This window comes from Micrasema longulum, unplaced genomic scaffold, assembly GCF_059751315.1.
Source record: "Micrasema longulum isolate JH-2025_06_02 unplaced genomic scaffold, ASM5975131v1 h1tg001152l, whole genome shotgun sequence".
Taxonomy (NCBI): Eukaryota; Metazoa; Arthropoda; class Insecta; order Trichoptera; family Brachycentridae; genus Micrasema; species Micrasema longulum.
Window position 1 is genome coordinate 50895 of NW_028278339.1, and position 16781 is coordinate 67675.

A 16781-nucleotide genomic window follows, 5' to 3' on the forward strand; every position below is an offset into this window, starting at 1 on the left:
TGGTAAATAAACAATGGTTATTAATTCAGTACACGCAAAGTATTTTCAAAAGAGTATTAAACTACATAAAAAACGGATAAAAATGAATGTATTCAACCATAGTAAAGGTAAGGACTTAAAATTATCCTAGCAATATTCAATGTTTTAACAAAATTCTGAGTTTATCCGAATTTTTGTAGACAAGGACTGGATTCAACTCCCTGGGGAGCTTTTAACATTAACATATTACATTAGAGTTGAATAACATTTTAGAGAAGGTAATATAAAATTCTAGGCATCTACAGGCATGTTGTAATGTGTTAATGTTAAAAACTCCCCAAGGAGTTGAATCCAGTCCTTGTTTACAAAAATTTGGACAAACTCAAAATATTGTTGATAAATCCATCTGGTCCATGAAGAAGTATAGAAATTGGAAAAATAACATTTTCAGGCGTTGCCTAGTATGTAGGTGAAATAATTCAATTAGATGAATCTCGCCCGCATAAATATCGGTTTTAGCTCTTTAACTTCACAAAAATCAACTGATGAAAGAATTGAAAGTAAAAAGATGTTCAATCATAAGTCATAAGCCCTGTAGATGTTCTAAAATGTTCCTAATCTCTGTTGTACAATATTAATTCAATGTTTTAGTTATCTACAGCAAATAGTTCAATTGTCAAATATTCTATCACATTTTTCTAAAAAGAATGGTTTTTGCAGTTACGGCCCTGTAGTTCTGGTAGTGTTATATATTGATTTACTTTATAACTCGTTACTATAGATACGACACTAGCTGGTGGCCGTCATTGTTAAAATAGAAAAAGTAACTTAATATCTAATTTGCAATAAGTAAGATTGTATTAGCGAATGAAACTATACATTTGTACTGTTCATACTGTTATAGTGTAATTAAACCACTATCTCATGATACACGTCCTTTGTAGGGTCACGTCTGTGCACGACGAAGGTCCATTATAGACAGCGTTGCCAACTTCCACCGAGCTAAAATCGGGAGACAAAGATAAATAAATCAGTAGATTCCGGTAGATTTATAGTCCTATGGGCAGGGGTGGTGAGGAAAGTAAAGTGATATTAAAACTTCCCTAACTTTTAGATAAAAAATTTTCGCTTAACGTGCAAGTGAAACATTTTTTTTATTTTAAAAAAAAAAATAGCGAACCCGTGGATTAATGGCTAAGACGCTTGCCTGACACACGGAAAATTCCAAATTCGACTCCCGGTGAAATAAAGAATTTAGGTAAATTTTAACGTTCACGGCGCTTTTGTCGTGATTTTAAGCTCAAAGATATCGTAATTTTAAGCTGGAATAGTTAACTAAATTTGAGCAGAAAAAATAGATACACAGAAAAAAAGCGTTTAATTCCTTTTAAAACTAGTGGTCCGCTGACATTCCATTTAATAAAGTAGAAACTATGGAATTAGAAGAAAAATGACAAAATTTTCATTTGCGAACTTTAAAAATAACCGAAAATCACCATTTACCAATACTAACCAATCAACGTAGTATGTATTATGCGCGACCGAAGGATAAATAGTTTTTAAAAAAACAGATGGCAGAAAAGTCGCTTTCTGAGCCAACCGAAAAAAGTGAGTAATTTGTTTATTCATTTATAAGATAATTGCCTATATTGGAGGAGAAAAAATGGGTAGTTAAAAATAATATTCTATGGAAAAAAGAAAATGCTTAAAAATCGGTAGAAATTCGATAAAATTCCGTAGATCTGTAGATTCCACCCAAGATCAGTAGATTTATAAAAAGATCGGTCGGGTTAGCAACGCTGGTTATAAAATAAAGACGTGTAATGCAATGAATTACCCATTAAAATACCATTTTATTCGCATATGTTACTGCTTATTTGATTATATGTCTTTACTTTCTTACATTTTCTTTTGCTAATTATTAGCCATCACAGAGCCTGTTTCATTACATAGTATTCATTCATAGTATTGAAAGCTTAGTATTGTTAATCCATCATCTGATATCTGCGTTATCTGTGTAAATGTTATATTTATATGTTTTTTTTCCACATTAACCTACAAATTAAATAGGTTATTTTAGTTTACACAAGAAGTTTACTTGTTATTTACTTTAAAACGTTTTGTGAATCGCATAATTTGTTAACTAAAATACTCAGGTTAATATGTATGTTTTTTGAGTTTTTTTTTAAAAAACACAGTTGAAAAATGTTAATAAAATAAGAAAGACAATAACTTTACATATTTGCAAACTGTAGAGTTCTTAACTCGTGGTAACAGACAGTTTGCAAATCATAAATCTGAGTACTCGTGACGTCACGTCATACTGAAAAAGAACAGTATATCTTTTGTATCCCAGTCAGTGAAGAATTCACTTCCCTCTTTTCTCAATCCAATGAAGTACGTATTATATACTTCTGGATTATTTTCTTTCAGCACAAAGATGCTAAGGCTACCAGATTTCAGAGAGCTCCTTCGGGCAGCTTTTCTCGTTTGACAACGAGCAAATTTTCCGTGTATGTGGGCACCGCCAAGGAGACTTATGTCCTCAGATGCGGTGAGCGGTATGTGGTGGGCAAGCTGTCCAGTGAAATGATTAATTAATGCTTAATAAATCCCACAACAATATACAAATGGCATTACAATCCAATTTTGAATATTTTATACAAATAATTATTGTCGTACCTTGGCACCCATACTTCTTGCAGCAGAGTTCTGCGATTTTGCATACATACGTGCAAAAGGTTTAAAAAAGGTGTTTATTTGATGTATTATTCATTCATGTAATAACTTATATTTACATATAAGTTATTAATTTAAAAAATACTTGGTACACTTCCACTTATTTATTTTGACCAATTAGCGCTTTCACCCTCTAATGGGCATCTTTAGACTGTCTGAAGACTGTGTTTTATGTTATATGTAAATATAAGTTATTACATCATTACAATGGAATTCCATCAAGAATTGCCAATAAATAATTTAAATGAAAAGGGATTATTTATTGGTAACGATCGTTATTACTATTATCAAAATGTTTGTTTTTATGAAATTCGATTGTAAAAATATTTTTTTAAAAATCCTTCAGTTACCCCGGCGTCGAGTTATTTGAGGAATTCGGGATTTTGGATATAGAGGAATTATTAAGTAATAGAAAAACAGCATAATTATATAAAAGTCAATTGCGCTGTTAAATCTGAAGATCACGGAGTTTACCACAAACTGATCTCGGGCAAATAAATTTCAGGTCGTTGGGACAAAAATAAATAAATTTATGTACTACTCAAAAATTGGAAAACCAAGACACGGATTCTACTACTACTACTACCATCACGCCATTTCCCCGTAGGTGTAGGCAGAGAGAATGAACCGCCACACCTATCCTGGCATACATTCCTAGCTTCTTCCACATTCATACATCTTGTCATACATGCCCTTCGGTTCTGACTGCTTTTGACATGACCAAACTTAAGATTTTGGTTTATCTGATCATACCACGTCTTCCTCGGTCGTCCTCGTCTCACGTTACCGTTCATTTTTGCCATATATACTTGTTTTACCATTCTTTCGCCGTCCATTCGTTCTACGTGACCAAACCATCTCAGAGACCCTTTCTTAATCTTATCAATTATACTTAACTCAGATTTACACTCTCGCCTGATTTCATCATTTGTAACCCTGTCATACATTGATTTCCCACACATTCGTCTAAGAGATTGCATTTCAACCGCGTTCACTCGGCTTTCATCCTTCCTCTGCCGGTTCCATATTTCACTTCCATACATAAGTGTTGGGACTAAAACTCCGTTGTGCACTGCCAGTTTAGCTTCGATTGACATATTCTTAACGGATCCGATTGTATAAAATGGCAAAAAATGGCTACTGGATTTGGGTAGAGTAAAGTCAGAAGAATTACAATAACACGTGTATAAATAATATAATATAAAATTTAAATTGTATGAAAACTTGGTTTGTTTCGATCATATGATGTCGAGATGACAAGTAGGTTGAACATACCGAGATGAAGAGAGCGTTTATAATTGAGGCCCTGGAGGCGTTCGGTGACGTCCACATGCTTCACCTTGAAGCGGATGGGAAAAAGAAGAAGATTTACATTTTCACTTATTGGTCAGAAACAATCTCAATAAATGTAACACAATATTTAGACATGTTTTAAGTAGGTAACATCTATTTCCATTTTGCGAATACTTACATTTATTCAATAGTTCTGTTGTGTAGTCATTTTTTATCATATTTTTGAACGCAACTACTGTCAGTATTTAAATGTTTTTTTTTTACTTAATTTCAAAAATATATTTATTATCTTGCCCATTGCCAATAAATAAAATATTTTTAAACAGTGCAAATAAACTCTTATGTTGGCAAACGTTAAAAGTTATTCAACTCAACACGTTTTATTAATTCATAGGTACTATTGGATAATGTTGATAGATCGCCTTGATTTTTTACAAGAGAATTTAACTTTGAGGTCATATTAAGTTTACCTATGAGTTCACGGTCATTTAACGGTCCCTGAGCTCCTAAAATTATTCCAAGCCATACCTTTTTTGTTTTTTTCCATTAACTATGGTTTTATTTTCATTAGTTTTAATTGAAGCAATGGTGAATTTCGCCCTTAAAAACTTCACTTATCTCAGGGGGTAATATTTTCTTCAATTATGTACGTTAATCTTTTTTAAATGAATGTGTATTGAATTGTAGTGAATTTACTCTAATCAATTCTGTTTACCGGCTTAGTTGCACTACCAATATAGACCACATTTAATGGATTTTTATGGAAAAAAAATGTGGGACACTTTTGTGATGACATTTTTTTTTGCTTTTTAACCACACTAAAGTAGGGATTTTAAAAACAAAAGCCATTTTAAAAATCGTAACTCTATTTTGAAGGCGCACCCTCAATAGTAATAGAATTGACTTAAAGAGACACACAAAACATTCTGGTCTATAAAAAATGATATTTTTATGTAAGGAATTTTAGGTGAAATTTTATTAAAATTCTTAAAATGGCTTCTTTCGCACCGTTTTTTTTGTTCAATGTAATTAACATTAAGTTTTTTTTGTTCAATGTAATTAACATTAACACTTTGATATAAATTTAAAACATTTTTTGAATTATTTTTTTATGGAACCACTTTCAAAATTCTTTAACTATGGTAAATAAAAGGTATAAACAATGTAGGGTAGTAATATAATTACAGATAATTTTGATTGACAATTTTTTTCATAGGATTTGGGAGGTTTTAACTGAAAATTAATTTTATTGACATAAATAAAACACTTATTTTTTACTTTTACCTGTCAGTTTGATAATATTGGGAACGACGAGATTCGGTGGCTGGTCAGCTTTTAAATTTATATTTGATGCTTGTTTTACGCCATTATGACGAATGAGAGAATGCAATGTAGAAATTTTCGTTCATACTTAAAACCATAAGAAAAACACAAACATAAAAATATTTTAATATTTAAACAGGGTTTACTTTAAAGTAAATGCTAAAAATATTCATCAGTACGTTCAGCTCCACGGAAAGAATTACCTGAAAAAATAAAAATATATATTATTCACAGAATATCTTATTTTAAAACGTCTTATTTAATTATTATAAAAAGCACTATTTCCCTTAACCCAGAGGTCGGCAAACTGCGGCTCGCGACCACGTGCGGCTCTTTAGCCACGTGACCGCGGCTCACACAGCGCACCTTCATTCGATTTATATCGTCTACCGGTTCTAAAGAAGAATTTTAAGGATTTTTGCCACTGAAAGATTCAACACGTGGCGAGAATATTTCAAATGTGTTAAATGCATGGAAAAACATCATATTAAACTCGATAAAATTGTTTCAATAATGCAGATGAGGCAAAAACTGTTTATTTTTTAATATTTTGAAGTCAAAAATTAATCACGAGATATTTCTTTACCATTGCACCATTCAACAAGAACCGCTTTGTGCGCAGACATTTCCAGAAGAAATGTTTTAATGATCAATATTGTCATCACAATTTTTTTTATCATCGTCAATTAAAAAAAATCTATATGAATTTGAACATGTAAAATCAAAAATAGCACCCGTAACTGGCGTATTGCATAGACTTCGTGGCTTGCTTCCTCATTACGTTTTGTTTGCCATCTACTACGCTATGATAAATTTGCACCTATCCTATCTATCATGTATATGAGATGAGGTTTCGCCAGCAAAAATCAGATCTCGGAAATACAAGTTTTTCAGAACAGAGCTCTGAGAAACATTCTTGGACTAAAATGGGATTCCCATGTCAAGGATATCTACCGACAGACAAAAATACTTCCTTCCAAGGTGATGCCACTACATGATATACTATTTTGCCAATACTATTTTGAATATCATAAAATCTTCTGCTCACACAAATTTAAAATACACATTTGGTCGTGATATTCACAATTATAATACGCGTTACTTTGGGAATCTTCATGTATCTAAGTTTCGCTCAGCGAAGTTCGGCAAAAGGTCTCTGGAAAATATTGGCCATTCCGAATAAAGTAAACTGCCCGATGAGCTAAAATACGAAAAGTCGAATAGAAAATCCAAAAGTGTCGCAATTAAAAAATATTACTTAAATCTTTTTGAAAGTGATAGTTATTAATGTAATTTATATAGATTGTGTAAATTATTGTGTTTAATGTTTTCATACTATTTCGAATGTATTAACTATGTATGATATTATGTATTGTCAAAAAAAATGTTTCCTTTATATGTGCGGTCCCAAATGAGCTTTTTTTAATAACTCCTGGGAGTATAATATGTACTATATTATGTATTATATTATGTTTTATTAATATTTTTTTATATTTTTAATCTTACTAATAAAGGGCAAATGTAAAATAAGCTAAATGAAATTACCTAAGGTCAAATTATCTATCGTGAATGCAATAAATTACTGAAATTCTATTTTTATTATGAGTAAAGTCTTCAAAATAATATTTTACTCTATGAAATTCTGCATTTATTTATTAATATAAAAGATTCCATAAAAAGACGCGTTTCGTTATAATAAAACTTGTATTTTTTTTAAATGTCTTTATAAGACGTGAATCCAGTGAAATTGTAATTACTATCAATGTTTAACTACTAGTACTATTTGTACAATATTCATTCGTTTTTCCCGATCGTTTTCCAATATTATTGTAACATTTTCCCTTCAGTATTTTTACACGCTACTCAAACCTCTTTTTTATCTGTACTGTTTATCTCAGAGTTCTATATTTTAGTTGTCAGATGGCAGAAGGGACCATCTGCTTTTTTCAAAGTATTCAGAAGAGCTGAAATAAGTATTTGATTCAATTTTGTTCTGTCCAGATTTCAATAATTTAAAACCTTTTTTATTTATTATTTTCAAAAGAGAAATATCCGAGTTCCTGTTATTTATTTAAATAATTCAAAGACCATTTCCTAGAAGTCGTAAATAACTTCTGCTGGAAAAATGGAAATCGAGTTTTGGTAGAGTGGGATTTGAACCTCGGACTTTTGGCCCGTGAGTCCACAATACTACCACGGGACCAAAACCCGATTCATACTAATATTGGTGTGGTTTTTTTCTATTTGTGTTTACCGAAATATCTATTGAAACTGGTGAAAACTAAAAAAAACGAAAAAATTGCATATGGTTCTGCCATTTTACTACCTTCGCACATCGCACAACCCGTTATTATTTTTAAACATCGTATTTAGGTAATAAAATGATTCACTATTTTTCTCGTATTTTATATTATTCTTAATAGAGTAGGACTGTATAAACACCCAAACAATGTTTGAAAATGCGGGTCGACTATTGTGTTTAATTATTAAAATCAATCTGGCCTGTTCTGCTTTGAGTTTGGCTTGAGTACCTAACGCCCCCGCCTCTACGGAGCCTGATAATATTATACCGTAATATGTAAACTCATCACAAAGGACATTTCGAGTTAAATTTATATGAATTAATAAACCCTTTAGATTAATAATCTTAATCAAACACTAAACTCGTAGATAACTTCATTAAATATTTGATGAATCGGACGTGATCAAACAGGTATACAATTCAATGTTATTTATACCTCAGTATATTAAGTCACCTATTCATAAATTAACCATTGTTCATTTCTATTGTGTGATATACAAGCCCTACGGGGAATCGCATACAAAAAAAAATTCTTATGCGTGGTAAAAATTGTAGTATTTAAGTATACGGCAAAGTTTCTTGAAAATATCAACGGGCCGATCGGCAGAACTAACCAAGAAGAACCGGAAAGAAGAGAACTTGAGACGTCACACGCAGATTTTTTATTTATTTTTTTTTTATTTTAGCTAGAAATAAATATTCGCGTTCTTGTGATTTACCCAAATATTTAATTTTGAGGGCCATTTTTGACGAGTTGTAAATAACTAATTTTTAGAAAATGGAAATCAAGTTGGGGTAGAGTGGCATTCGAACCACGGACCTTTGATCCTCGAGTCTAAGACACTTGCCACAGGACCACAACCCGATTCGAATTATTAATTTTACGATTAAATTCAGAAATACAAACCTTCAAAAAGCATAGCGCTGATAATACGATACATAAATTTTTTAGGGTTAGTTTAATTGCATATTAACAAAAAAAAACCACTGAGCTTACTAATTTTTTAAATATTCCGGGTTCCCGGTGAATAAACGCAAACTCAATGCGACTTCTCTCAAGTCTGGGTGTTCTGTGCTTTTATTCACCACTGTATTGGGCCTCCCGTTCTGTGGTGGTGTCAAATAAATAAAATAAATTATTAAAAAAATATTAATTCCTTAATTCAATCAATATATCTAGTATTTGCATTCCATGATATTGACAGTCTCAAAATATAGTTTATATAAAATTCAATAGAAAAAGCACACTGGCTCTATCAAAAAGCATTGACACCATACCTCTAATTTAATTATCCTTTTCAAATATTCAGGAGCGAAATCATTAACGCGAAACGCAAAATAATATTAAGAACCTCGGTTAATGCTTCCATCTATTATAATATATTTGCCTTTTTTCTGTTGTGGTCTCCTCTGATATGTCTCGAACGGGTTTCTTGCAGAAAAACATGGCTTTTTCATTACAATTGACATCATTTAGTTTCCCGTTTGTATTCATGCCCCCGCAGTGTTCCTCTCCGCCATAGTTATCAGGTTCATCAGTATCCCATTCATCATAGCCAGCTTCCTTAAGTGTCAGACCTAAAAATATGTTAACATATTACAACAGAGTTACCGAAATGCATCTACTGAGCTTATGACCTATCATTTAAGTGGCCACTAGTGGTTCATGGCCACATTCACTATTCTGCCTATGTTTAAACATCCACATTTTTTTATTTGAAAATTTATTTATAAACCCTTACGGATTATAACATTCATTTTACAAAAAATAATATAAACATTTTTCATTCATACTCTGTTGTTAAAAATAATATTTTTTACATCTTTTGAAAAGTTTGTCTGAGTCTTTTGTTTAGTTTTGTCTGGTAGTTTATTGTATAATTTCAGTCCCTGGTTCATTAGTATTGATTGTCCTTGTCTTGTTTTAGAAAGTTGTCTTAGGTATTTGTCTGATATTCTCGTATTATGTCCATGTTGACTACAATTTTTTTACAAGTTTTAGTTCTTCGTCTACAATTACATTAGTGGCTAATTTATGGATAAATTTTAATGATTCTAGTTGAAAGAGTTCCGTTATATTTAATTGCTTAGTTTGTTTAAAGTTCTCTAGTTGCAGTTAGATAGGCAAGGTCATATACTAACTTTAATATTTTATTTTGTTGTCTATGTAGTCTGTTTATGTCATTTTATATCCTGCTCCCCATAGTTGTTGCGTATAACATATTTTAGTTTTTACATAGGCTTCATACATTAGATTTTTTTCCGTTTTTGGAACAAAGTTTTTGATTTTTAAAAAAAGACTCGATAATGTCGCTACTTTGCTAATTAAATTCTTTAACCCTTTCATTTTTTTACTTTTGTGAAGTAAAAGAGCTGAAACCTCTATTCAATAGGGTGAGATTTATCTTATTAAATTTATATTTCACCTTCATACTAGGCGACGCCTAAAAAATATTATTTTTTACTTCTTCTTGGACTAAGTGGATTTCTCTTCATCTTATTATTTTTCATCCGCCTGGCGACAGTTAAAAAAACATGTATAACTAATACATGTAATAAATATGTTTATTACCTTTGTGTGTAATGTAAGTTCCGCTTATAACCAAATCAGTGAAATCAACAAAAATAAAGCTTTTTCTGTTATTTTCTTTCAGGGTTGCGGCAGAATCTTCTAAGCTTTTAACAAAAAAATATGCCTCATTTTCACTGTTTATGTCTGCTAATGTCGCCATTTCACCTTTGCAGGTGTGAGAAGCCACGTGCCACGTTCTTGGAATTTTGTGAAGTTTGTAACAGTAGTAGGTTATCTCGTTAAAAAAATACTCTGTAATGAGAAGTTTTTACCGTTATTTTTGTAAATATCAGAGGAATAAAGAAAATACATAAGGTATGCATTTTTCAAATACAATTAAATCTTGTTATTGCTTTTTAATTATAGAAATCGGTCATTGCAATAATTATCACGATGCTTAAACTCGTACTACAAGGGTCAGAAAATAGTACAAAATCTTGTGCAAGATTTGACCCGATGTTTGTTGTTATTATTATTATTATTTTAAACGAGCAGTTTAAAGCTGATATGCCTTAATATATTTAAATGAACGTTAGTTGTTGGCGCATTTTAAATTTTCCATAAACACCCACGTTGAGACCAGCTCTTGTAGCAGTTTATTCCAAGCATCAAAAACCCTATTTCTCAGGAAATGTTTCCATGGATTTAGATTGAATCTGGTTGGTTTTTTTCATTATGTCGTGTAATGTATCTGAATTATGCTATTTACATAAATTATTAAATAATAAAGTACACTTTTAACCTACTCTCCAAAATTAATCTTTATGACCCCTTTCGCGTGACAAGAAATAAGTATTTATTCCATCTGCCAGTCTGTAGCCCTTACGCACAACACTCTTTCCTCTATCGTTTTTTATCTAACTTTAATGCTTTTTTTTCAACTATTGATATATTTTGCATGCCCCTTAATTTATTTAAAAACAAATTAAGACTTCTTATTCCTGGCTGCCATACCATAACACAATTTAATAGTATGTATGATTCTTATTTAGAAACTTCGCTGGTCTGTTTTTAAACTGTATTTTTTTAAATGTTATCATTGTAGACTGTTTGTTTCTTTAAAATAAATAAATACACAAATTGGGTGAAATCTACGATCAAATCATGAAAAAATAGCGTCTAAAATCCCTATTTTGTGCACGCATAAAAAATGTGCGCACACATCCCTCTCTCTCTTTCCGATGGCGCTACAGACCATACCGAACTTTGGCCTCCAACAACTTTTGCCTTCAACTCTGTCTGTCCTCAGCCACCATCTTCCGATTCGCCACCTGAAGAAGTTGAGCTGCATTGTTTCTCTCTTCATCCTCCCATCTCAGCCTGGGTTTTCCATCTTATCTCCTTCCACCTGGGTGTCCGCTTATTAATCTTTTTGTAACGCGTGAATCAGTCATGCACTGTACATGTCTGACCCATCTGTATCTATTTAAATATGCCTAATAGACCAATGATATTTATAAATATTTATTTTATCAAAGTCAAATTTGCATATTGATTCTCTGTTCCCGAGAATTCACTCTCTCGGAAACAAACATACTGATAGCCAAAAAATTGATGTACATATTTGCCATAACTCAATCAAACTTGAAGAATCACCCAAGAGTTTGATTTTCATTTGTTTTTTCAATATGTGTTTTTTTTTTCATTTTAAATTGTATTTTTGTATTTGTTAATTGTTTTAACCTCTGCATAAGTAAAAGCCCTTTGAGCATTAGTGAATAAATAAATTTTAATCCAGCTTAAACCAAAAGACGGACCTTTCCAAATTTGTTACTGTGTCCGTAGTCACGTAGAAGTTAAAAAATTTTACCTTTTCGAAAAAATGAGCAGAGTTGTTTTATCTTACTTTTTGCATGCAACCCAGTTTGTCAATTTTTGTCGAAATGTAATTATTTCATGTTAATTGTTTTGACTTAACTTTTTTGGCGAAATTTTGCCTTGCAAAAATATTTTTTATATATTTAATTTCCAAATACAAAACGCATTTTCTCTACAATTTCAAATTGAATAAAAAGGACTAGTCAACAAAAAAATTAAGAGGTATATTTTTGTATTTTTTAAAATCATAGTTTATATATACCTTTGTCATATGCGTGGCATATAGATTGCATGATATCTGTATTATTTCTACTGCAAACAAATCTTTTTCTATTTTCGCATTTATCTGTAAAGTAATCTCCATCAATATCCATAATTACACAGTTTTTAGTAGCCTCATTATCTTCATCACTGACCAGCGTCCAGTTAGTATCAACTTGGGAAAATAGTGTCCCTAAAATAAAAACATTGGCGTAAAGGAAAATTGTTGAAAAAAAGTAAATTTCACAAAAAAAAAAAACAAAACGCATTCTTTTAAAAAATAAAGGTAGGTGCAAAAAACGTTTTTTTTTTTTTTTTAAAGAAAATGTACAGATGTTTTTTTTATATTTAAATATTTATTTAGGTAATCAAAAGCTACAATTATTATAATATACAAAAAACAAAACAAATGACAAATAAACCAATTAAATATTTTTAGAAATAGCTCCACTGGAAGATTAAACAATATTTTATCAGAAAAAAAGACGCATTATTCGGAAAGTAAACGTCTCACATTAACATTTTAACTCGCAAAAAAAACATCTCTGATGATTTTGTAATTGCATTAATATTAATGTAAGTCTACCGTAAATATAATTTTTGCCTATAAAATTAGATCAAACAAGAGGAGTATGAAAAAGAGAGTTAGTTTTAAGAACTTTTGGAGGAATATTAATAGAGAACTTGAACAAATTCAGGGAGGGTCAATAGAACCAGATACAATATTTAATCAATAAATCATATCAGTTTTTCGCACTGTTTCTGCAAAGGTGTTGTTTTTTTACATATTTGAATATAGTGATAGGATTTAAAGTAATGTTTCAACCGGAAACACACGTACTTCACGAATTTCTTTTATATATTTTTATTCCGTGATATCTGTACATTGTACATAGGATTTTAAATTTGTGATGCATATTCTTAATTGCTTCGCACACATGCACATGCACAATAAAAGATTTTGAGTGTCTTTGCCATGGTGAATAAGGTTGGCTACGCATCACAAAGCCAAGCGTACTTGAAGCCTTTTTTATGATGCTATCAGCATAGGTGACGAAAAATATTTTTCTGTCATTTTAAACACCTAGATCCCGTACACATAATGAGCATTGGAGCTTCAGCGTGAGATAATTGTTACAATGCTCATAATTTACTAGATACAAGTAAAATTAATGGTTTTAATCCATTCAGAATCATGAACAAATTGTAATTTTTAGCGTTATTTGTCTATTAATCAAAACTAGGGTAGGTTGTAAACTCAGGACACTTGTTATAGGCCACAAGATATTGCTGCATATGAAATATAAAAAGTGACACTGCAATAATATTAATAAAAATACTTTTCTATTTGATATCTCGAAAATATTTAAATTATTCCAATTTTTACGAAAACCAACCGTAAGTGTTTAACGGAGTTAGAAAATTATATTTTAGCTTTAGAAGAGTAATCATAATAACTAAAACCTTATTGGCAGTGTTTACGTTTTCTAAACACTTTTTTTTATCAGAAATATTTTTTATGAATTGATATTTCTACATCTCGAACGCTAAATTGCTGTATTTATAAAAGACATAAAACAAAAGACTCACCATCTAATGAAGTGTATAATCCTTTGGCATACATGTCATGTAGTCCAATCCAAATATTATTAGTATCTGAACTGATTATTTCTGCAATAAGTTTAGCTTCCTTTTCAGTCCCAGGAAGCGATAATATTGCACCCTCCGATTTACAAGTTCTTACGGCATCGATCCATTTAGCTGCATTTTTGTGTTCTTTGTAGAAGGTTTTAGTGGATACTTCATACTTGTAATCTTTTCTGAAGAATGGAACGTCTAAGATATCAATCAAAAGGTCGTCTTTTGACTCTGAAATAAATTTATATAATATTTTTTACGCATACTCATATCAATCAAATCGTATTGATTTATTAATGCCCTGGTATATACATCGTACTTTTTTCACTTTCAAGTTCAAGATTCTAGTTATTTTTTATGTAGCATGAAGGTTAGATGGTCACCCCAGCGCTTAAGCTCAAACGCATTTTCAAATAAATATTTAGAATCAACACATATTTAATTATTTATTTTATTTATTTATTTAACTTTTTGTACATAATGTTATTTCTACATTGGCGGGCTTATTACCAAATGGCAATTTCTTCCAACCAACCAATAAAATAAAAGTTTAATTTTTATAATTCAAGTTACAGAACATATTCAATAAAAAAATATTCAAAAGCTAAAGATATATAAAACTAGAAATAAACGTATTTTTTTATAAATCACCTTAAATCAAAACTATTACTCAATGGAAAAGGGGAAAAAAGAGGAAAAAGGAAAGAAGGAGAGATTAAGGAAGAGAAAGGGGATGTTTCTTCAGACGTGATTTAAACAGAGATAATGTAGTAACATCATTGAGATGTTTCCACAGTCGAACCGCATGGACACTATATGAGTTAGAGAAGAAAGAGGAATTGTGGATGGGTATTAAGAGAGTGCCTTGAGAATTAGAACGAAGAGGTAAGCCAAAAACTGATAAGCGTTGAAATTTTTCACGCAGGTATATAGGAGCGTTAGGACTATGACGTACATTGAACAGAAGTGAGAGGGAGTGATGGTCTCTCCGCTGTCTAATTTTGAGCCATTTCAGTTACTTACGATAATCAGATATGTGGTCATATTTTCTAAGACCAAAAATATATCTTATGCATGTATTCTGAAGTCGTTCAAGTTTATCGAGTTGCTCAGAGCTTAATTTAGATGCCCAAAAACAACTAGAACCTTTAACCAGGTTGATTGTATTTGTATAGCGTACTTATTGAACAATGTTCCGAGGCTTAACCTCTGCTCTTTTGCAAATTAATTTTCTTGTTTTAAATATCTCAAAATGTATATATTTATTAATTTAGAATATTTTTATGTTTAATCAAAAAAGTTATGTGTGCAATTACATTACTTTTAATATATAAGTATAAAGTGCTTATAATATTAAAATTTTTATCATTTCTACCGCTCTAATGGATCTAGATACTCGTGGTTTAAGAGGGAGTTCGTTTTACAATAATTTATATTGCAGTTTTTTTCATATTTATAATTTTGAAAACATTCACAAAAACATGTTTATAAATATTGAATTACAAAATTATATGAATATAGCAAGGATGAGGGCATTGAGTGGGTTTTATATGATTCTTAAATTTGGATTTGAATAGTTTTATATATTCAATTATTTTTATTTTGTAAGGTAAAAAAATACTATTAGAACATTTATATTTACTGAAATACTTAAAAGGCTTACACAATTCTCACAAGATAGTTTTATACAATTGTTTAAATGTATCATTTTCTAACAACAAATTATGCTTTTTGTAAGTTTACAACCAGTTTTATGTGCGTCTGGACTACTTTAGGTGTCATAAAGACTGTTTCACGCTTTGTTACAAGTAAATAAATGTAATGAATACACTAATCAATACCTGTTGCCACTGACGTCACACTGACAATAACCAAAACAAAAATTACTGACGTAAAACTAAACATTTTGTAAAATTTTATCAAACAAGGTGTGTTATCCGCAATAACTCTCTTTCAACTGATGAACTTCAAACGGGTTTCTCTCTATATGGAAGTAATAATATAGCAATCAGTGATTGCAGAAATACTACCAAGGACACCGTTTTAAATATTAAAAAAAACGTTTTTTTTCATTCCAAAAAGTATCAAGTAAACATTTTAGTTAATGAATGAAATTTTGCAATGAAAAAAATAAAATAAAAAACAGTAATACTATCGTCATTCCAGTTTTTCCATACTACTCGTATGTTCATATAACATATGTATATGTGCGTCAAACTCGGTAAGTTTTTCGTACTTTATCAGCTTTCAAATCTATTTTTAATTATTAATTAGTTGCAGGTCCACAGATATTACTCAGCAAAACATGTTATTTTTTTCTAATGTAATAAAATATTTGCATATAACTACATCCCGGTAAGTGGTTATATAAAAATATTTAATAACATTCAGTAAAATATTTTACCGTAAACTTAATGCTTTAAATATTTAAAATGTAAACTTTTTAATTTGGGCATGATTTTTTTCATGAATTTAAACGTGTGTGTACATTTTATATAAAATAATATTATTAATGTAAATAAATCAATAACTAACTAAATAAAGACGAAATCAAAGTGATAAAATCATTTATCTTGATTCGTCAATCACCGATTCAAATAAACTACTTCGAAGTTGTTTAGGTACCTGTTATTTATTTCGCCATTATGTTTAATGTTTTAAATAATAAATAACCTTTTATGTAAAAAAAAATACGGCGATTTATTCTAAGATCTTGATGATACCCTAGGGCAGTGGTCGGCAAACCTATTAGTCAATAGAGCCACAGATCAACAGCAGATACAACAATTTAAATTTCTTTCGAGAGCCAAATTTCTATTCGTTCAAAAACATTTTCTCTTGAAAGCCAACGTACCT

The 16781-nt window shown here is 30.6% G+C and overlaps 1 protein-coding gene across 2 annotated transcripts; it reads right to left on the reverse strand.

Annotated features, from left to right (window-relative positions):
- Positions 1-5171: 5171 nt before the first annotated feature.
- Positions 5172-15894, reverse strand: LOC148276744 (secretory phospholipase A2 receptor-like). Of its 2 annotated transcripts, none has more exons than XM_088233828.1 (6): positions 15767-15894; positions 13878-14156; positions 12289-12480; positions 10209-10460; positions 9025-9214; positions 5172-5537 (listed from the first exon to the last, which is right to left on the reverse strand). In XM_088233828.1, the coding sequence occupies exons 1-6, from the start codon at positions 15828-15830 to the stop codon at positions 5534-5536; spliced, it is 981 nt and encodes a 326-aa protein (XP_088089954.1). In that variant the 5' UTR covers positions 15831-15894; the 3' UTR covers positions 5172-5533. The 2 variants fall into 2 exon arrangements, with proteins under 2 accessions (XP_088089954.1, XP_088089953.1); XM_088233827.1 differs by having other exon boundaries at positions 8989-9214; positions 15767-15887.
- Between the last annotated feature and the right edge of the window lie 887 nt (positions 15895-16781).

Coding starts and splice junctions, on each gene's coding strand:
- LOC148276744 (XM_088233827.1), bottom strand. CDS start 15,830: ATGTTTAGTTTTACGTCAGTAATTTTTGTTTTGGTTATTGTCAGTGTG. Junction 14,157..15,766: donor TGTGACGTCAGTGGCAACAG/GTATTGATTAGT, acceptor AATTTATTTCAG/AGTCAAAAGACGACCTTTTG. Junction 12,481..13,877: donor ATTATACACTTCATTAGATG/GTGAGTCTTTTG, acceptor TTTTTATTTTAG/GGACACTATTTTCCCAAGTT.